The sequence below is a fragment of the Mirounga angustirostris genome, unplaced genomic scaffold (genome assembly GCF_029215605.1).
Source record: "Mirounga angustirostris isolate CCGP_5_RB_7025 unplaced genomic scaffold, mMirAng1.0.hap1 SCAF_12, whole genome shotgun sequence".
NCBI lineage: Eukaryota > Metazoa > Chordata > Mammalia > Carnivora > Phocidae > Mirounga > Mirounga angustirostris.
In genome coordinates, this window is record NW_026991720.1 from 6,009,870 (window position 1) to 6,015,953 (window position 6,084).

The 6,084-nt window shown below is 52.4% G+C and overlaps 1 protein-coding gene across 1 annotated transcript; it reads left to right on the forward strand.

The window, feature by feature from the left end:
• The first annotated feature begins 32 nt into the window (after positions 1-32).
• On the forward strand, positions 33-5,141 carry LOC123835162 (histone H2B type 2-K1). Its single transcript, XM_064575721.1, has 3 exons — positions 33-1,869; positions 2,702-2,866; positions 4,867-5,141. The coding sequence occupies exons 2-3, from the start codon at positions 2,735-2,737 to the stop codon at positions 5,101-5,103; spliced, it is 369 nt and encodes a 122-aa protein (XP_064431791.1). The 5' UTR covers positions 33-1,869; positions 2,702-2,734; the 3' UTR covers positions 5,104-5,141.
• The last annotated feature ends 943 nt before the right edge of the window (positions 5,142-6,084 follow it).

The window sequence follows — 6,084 nt, forward strand, 5'->3', positions numbered from 1 at the left end:
TAAAGACTAGTCTTTAGGAGCTGGAATAACTCTCCTTCCTTTGATTTGAAATTGTGCCTTGTGTTAGGCTGTTGTCTCACAACACACATCAGAATCACCTGGAAGACTCATTAGATCACCAGTCACTGGGTCTTGCCTCAGGGTTTCTGGTTCAGTAGGTCGGGGGTGAGACCAGGAATTATAAAGCATTTCTTACAAGTTTCCAGGTGCTGCTGATGCTGCTTGTCTGGGGCTCGAACTTTGAGAACCACTCTCCTGAGACATGTTTTTCAGAGTGGTCTGAGGCTCCCTTGCTGCGACCTGCACCACAACACTTGGAGCAGGTGGTGCTTGTTAAAATGCAGATCCCCAGGCCCCAACCTATTGATTCCATTTGGTGGGATGGGAGAGATGCAGAAATGGTCTGGAGTCTGCATTTTTCACACTGAAGTTTGTGAACCACCACTCCTGGGTGGGATACAGGAATTCTTGGTATTTTATCTGTCCATGGCCTTAATTTTTGTTAGCGTGGTCTCATTTACTTCCCGGCCAGGGCCCTGCATGACCTATCTGAACTTGAATAGCACTTGCAACCTTTGTCCATCAGGCACACCGGTGGCCATCTGTACTGATGCGGATTCATCATACCACCTCAGCAGCCGTCCCTGTGGGGAAACCTACACAGCCATGAGTTTTCAGTGCTGATTACAGTCCATCTAATCAGTCCCAGATGGTGTCTCAACTCCTAAGGAACTCACGATCTAATGGGGAAACCAACACTGACTAGAGAACACGATGGCATAAATCAGATGCTCAGTTGTGACTTGTTAGGAGACACAGAAGGATTCGAAAGGGGGGAAGGTTTCTTGTGAGTAGCTAGCTAGAAAGACAGGATTGGTGCTCTAACTTGAAAGGTGAATAGGACCTCAGATGGCCCTGAAGTCCAAGAGCGGCCCTGGGCAGGCGGAATGATGAGAGTGAACGTGAGGTGAGAAGCTGCAGCCGAGCCCTCGGCGGCGAGGCTGGAGTGAGGCTCAGACTCCAACCCTGAGGGGCCTGGCTTCGTCGCTTTGTGCCTTTGTGCCTAAGTCAGTCTGCTCTGAGTATCCAGAGACAGGTAGGGGGGAGAATGGCCTCAAGAATGAGCTGCTGGGATGATGGGAACAGAGATGAGAACTTCTGCTACTTCAGCCAAGGGAGATCCTGGGTATGTTCGTACCAATTCCCTTTGAAGTCCCTCAGGGTCTTCAGTGTAGAATACTTGAGGTGCTAAGTAAGGTTTCAGAACTGGAAGAATCGAAGCAGGCTATTCAGCTTGCCTGTCCCCCCACCCCTCGAAAAGCCAATTTCAGAAACTTCAAGAATGCTTAAAAAGCCCACTATATATATATATATTTCTACAAAGGCCTAAAATTAGCAGTGCTTTATTTTGGATTAAGAATTCCCTCCTGATCCTCTTAAACCTTAGCACGGAAGATGTAGCCGGATGTTGGGAAGCGGGTGAGGAGGTGAGATTAGTGAGGTGTTGGCTGCTCAGGCTTGCTTTCACCCACCCACAGGTGATGCTTGTCTTCACTACTCTCCCCCACCTCCTCCTGATTGGGAAAACCCTCTTTCCCCCAGCCCGTAGCTCTCCTGTTGCTCCAGGTTTCTTTAATCACAGCACTTAAGAACCTGAAATATCATTCACACGTAGGTGCAAAGTGAGAACTACTCCGTTGAACAGCTGTCTCTTCCCTTTGCAGCTTCCACGGGGAGCCCACATCACCCGCTTTTATGGAGAGCATCCAGTGTTTCTCTGCTCTGGCTCCTCCAGTCCGCCCAAACGCCCTCCCTGGCAGGCCCTCCCAGCCTGTGGTTTCCTGCTGCCTGCATCTGGTCTAGGCTCAGGTTCTGCTCCACTTCGGCTTTCCGTCCAAGCCTCGCTGTACTCGGCATGCATCGATTCCACTCTGCTTTCTCCACGGATTGTCCTTCTGTCATTCTCCCCAGTTAAACTAACCCCCCAACAAGACCAGCGTCAAATTCCCATTCCTTCCATGAAGCTATCTCTGGCTACTGTAGCCCTCACTAGTTTTTCTTTTTTTTTAAGATTTTATTTTACTTATTTGAGTGAGAGAACAACGATGGGGAGGGGCAGAGGGAGAGAGAGAGAGAGAAGCAGACTCCCTGCTGAGCAGGGAACCCAACGCGGAGCTCGATCCCAGGACCCTGAGATCATGACCGGAGCTGAAGGCCGACGCTTAACTGATTGAGCCACCCAGGCGTCCCAGCCCTCACTAGTTTTTCTTTTCTGAACTCTCTGTCCCTATACCCCCTCTTCAGTCCTTCTACTCTTTGCTGTGAGCCAGTCTGGCTTCTTCCACTGTATTGTAGGGCGCTGTGGGTGGGGGGTGGGGTGCCTTGTGTTCCTCCTGATACTCCCCTGCATTTCAAGTCATGCTGAGCACAATGGGTGTCGAGTGATCTCATGGCCTGGTTTGGTGGTGTGTGAGCTCTCACAAGTGTGTAGTACGCTGGGAGATGGTGGGGGAGGGCTTCTCATTCAGAGACAGGAAATCACTTGGGGGAGAGGTGGGAGCCATTTGCCTCTTTCAAGATTAACGGAGAGCATGTTCTGGATAGGGATGGGCCAAGCTCCTCCCCCCTCCCGCCCTCTCCATCCCAGGTGCTGGCCCCCAGGCCCACCTGGTGGGCAGCTGACTCCATAAAATACCCCAAGGAGCAGGAGGTGGCCGTCAGGAGGAGCAGGAGAATGAGCGCTGAGCATGGACAACAGCAGCAGTCTCGGGGCCGAAGGGGCCGTAGTTCTGGTGATAAGAAGTCCAGAAGGCGTAGCCGGCGCAAGGAAACCTACTCAATGTATATCTACAAGGTGCTAAAGCAGGTGAGAGTGGGGAGCTAACGTGTGTGCACGCGCGCGTGTGTGGGTGTGTGTGGAGTGTACTGGCCAAAGAGCCTTGAGAGAGCACTGGACAGAGAGTCCCGCTCTGTTTACTCCCGGCACTGCGGTGAGTGGCCTCAGGCACGCCGTGCCCCTCTCCACTCGAGCTCAGAGGCCCCTACAACCTCTCGGTATCTGTTGTGCACCTATGATAGGCAGGAGACCTTTAAAGCACGCCACCACCGTCCAGAAGCTTCCAGGGCTTTGGACAGACAAGATGATTATGTGGAACATTAGGTGGGACATAATTAAAAGACAGGGAAGACTGTAAGAAAGTGTGGGGCTGAAGGGTGATCGAATGCCAAACACGTTACGGTACAAGCAAGAGCTCCTGTTAGTGCTGGCCGGAGCACGGGGTGATGTGTGTGAGCTTAAGTCTTGGGGAAGGCCTTCCAGCCACACAGCACCCAGTCCCTGTCTACTGCACAGAGGAGGAACCTAAGGTCCATAAAGGCTCAGTGCATTGACTGAGTCACATGACCTGACAGCCGCAGAGGTACCCCCCCCCCCCCGCTCTGAGCAGGCCCCTCACCTACTTCCTGTTTGTCCCACCTCTTAACCCACAGGGGCTGTGCATGCTCTCTGTGCATGCCGCCTAGCAGAGCACCTACGAGAAGCACCTACTCCTGGCACTTGCACACTGACAAATATTTGGGGACATCAGTGGGCACCTGACAACAGTGTGTCAAGGATACAAGGCACCCTGGCCTCCAAGCCTCTGCCCCCTCAGCAGAACCAGGGCCAGGAGCCGGCAGAACAGCTATCTTTGCCTTCCCTGAGTCTCTACAACCTGCCTGGGTCTTATTACCCCTTTGTGAGAGTAGATGTAGACATGAAGCCTCTCTCCAGTCTGAGTCCCATTAGCAGTTTCAGGGACCTGACAAGCTGGGTCTCTGGGAATGCTTTTGTGGGATCAGGTTGGGGGCGGAACCAGCACGGTCGTAGACAGGCCGAAGGGCGCAGCAGAGGGCTGACTCCAGTGGCCTGAAGAGCATGGGGGTGGGAGGGAACACTGCTGAGCCCTGCAGCTCCGCCTAACCTTGGACTCAAAAACCGTGCGGCAAGGGTTGGCCCCGGGTTGGACTGGCGAAGGAGAGCTGCTTGCGGGGGAGGGGTCACCCACAGACGGTGAAGCTCACTGTGACCCCCTCAACCCCAAAGAGAAAAAGATGTGATGACAGCCTGAGGGGTTCAGGCTCGGATCCCCTGCTGCCGGTGGTATCCAGAGGCTGTGGGGAGAGCCCGAGTTCCCTTTCTGTCTCCACCACTGGCCTGATGTGTGTCATTGGCAGTTGCCCCTCCCACTTCACGGGGAAAATACTTCCTGTCTGCCCACTCCCACACTCGGATTGTTACCAGGCGCCCACCGCTTGCTTGTGTTACTGGAGGTCACCTAGGTCAAAAGCTTGGGTGACGGAGGAGGAAACTGAGGCCCAGAGGAAAGTGCCTCATTGGAGGTCAGACAGTGACTCACAGGCGTTCTGACCCCTAGTCTGGTGCTGAGATCGTGTCACATGAGTGTGCTCTCCGGACAATAATTTGGTAACAATCTGCCAAGTTAAGTGTGTAAACCCTTGGACCCAGGGGCCGTCCCGCCCCCGGGAACTTCACCGCTAGGAGTCCCTTTCTAAGAGTAACGCCATGCAAATACACTAAACGAGAAAAAGCAAAATGCTGTGTAACTGATTCCATTTGTCAAAGATTGATGCTTATATGTGCTCCTACAAGGAACTTAATAGCATTATTTTTACAGTTGGGAAAACCTTTTAACTTGGAGGTAGTAGTAAAAAACCCAACCCCTGTTTCCGTGTCTTGGCCTCTGGAGAGAGGCTGGTGAGGCAGCCTTGCAGTCCTGAGCCAGGAGCCAGGGCCGGGGCTGAGGCCGGGGCTGCCGTGGCAGGCAGAGCCTCCTCCTTAACAGAGTGGTCCCGCTGCTTCTCCAGGTGCACCCAGACATCGGCATCTCTTCCAAGGCCATGAGCATCATGAACTCGTTTGTGAATGATGTGTTTGAACGGCTGGCTGGCGAGGCTGCCCGGCTGGCCCAGTACTCAGGCCGAACCACACTGACATCCCGGGAAGTCCAGACGGCAGTGCGTCTGCTGCTGCCTGGGGAGCTGGCCAAGCACGCCGTATCCGAGGGCACCAAGGCCGTCACCAAGTACACCAGCTCCAAGTGACCCAGGGCCAAACATGAATAAAGAGTGAACTGCTCCCGCGCACTGTGGTGATTTGGAAAGGGGAGGTGTGACGTGGGGCAAGGGTATTGTCACTCTTTATGGCTACAGGGTAGAGTAATACTTATTCATACTTTTTAAATACTGCTTTCTGAGTGTGCCCCCTGAGCATCATGTGACAGTGCTTTGTAAACCCACAAAGTTCTAACCGAGCTTTAGCAGGACTTGGGATCTGGATTAGAATCCTCGATCGGCTGTGTGTTAAGTCTTTCAGGCCATGGTTTCATGATGCCTTTTCTGGCAAACTATCATTTTTGTCCTGTGTTGGCCATGGGAGCCCCATAGATCTTATTCTTCAAGACACAAAATGGAAGGGTTCTCAATAACCTGCTGGGATCTATAGGATGTGCTTCCTTTCCCCTAATGTTTCCTTCCCCCTAATTTCAGAACAAATTGGTAGGGATATTTGAGACTCCTCTTTTTCTCCAAACTTTATGTTGAAAAATCTCAAATCCACAGAAAAATTGCAAGAAAGTTCAATGACCACTTGTATATCCTTCACCTAGATTCACCACCTAACATTCGCTCACACTTGCTTTTTCTCTCTCATTCGGCCTCTGCTCTATCTTGTGGGCTTATGACCCACAAATTCTCTCCTAAGCTGTGAGGGGGTGGGGTGAAGGGGTTGCATTCAGGGAACAAGTCTAAAATCCTTTATCTTCCCTTTGCCACTGGATAGACACAGCTTGTCCCCTTCATGTACTGAATAGGCTCACTGTAACGGGGCCTGACATCTGGATGCCATCCTACATCCTTGACATATATTTTCTTAGAGGCCAAGCCTAACCTGGAGATGCCATGAGAGGGGAACCAATCACCCACATTTTAGTCCCACAGCTGGAAAGGAGAGGGCCCAGGAGACCTGGCCCCTGAGCCCTGGCTCTTCCCCACTCCCACTGAGTTTCATACCTTGCTCTGGTGTGA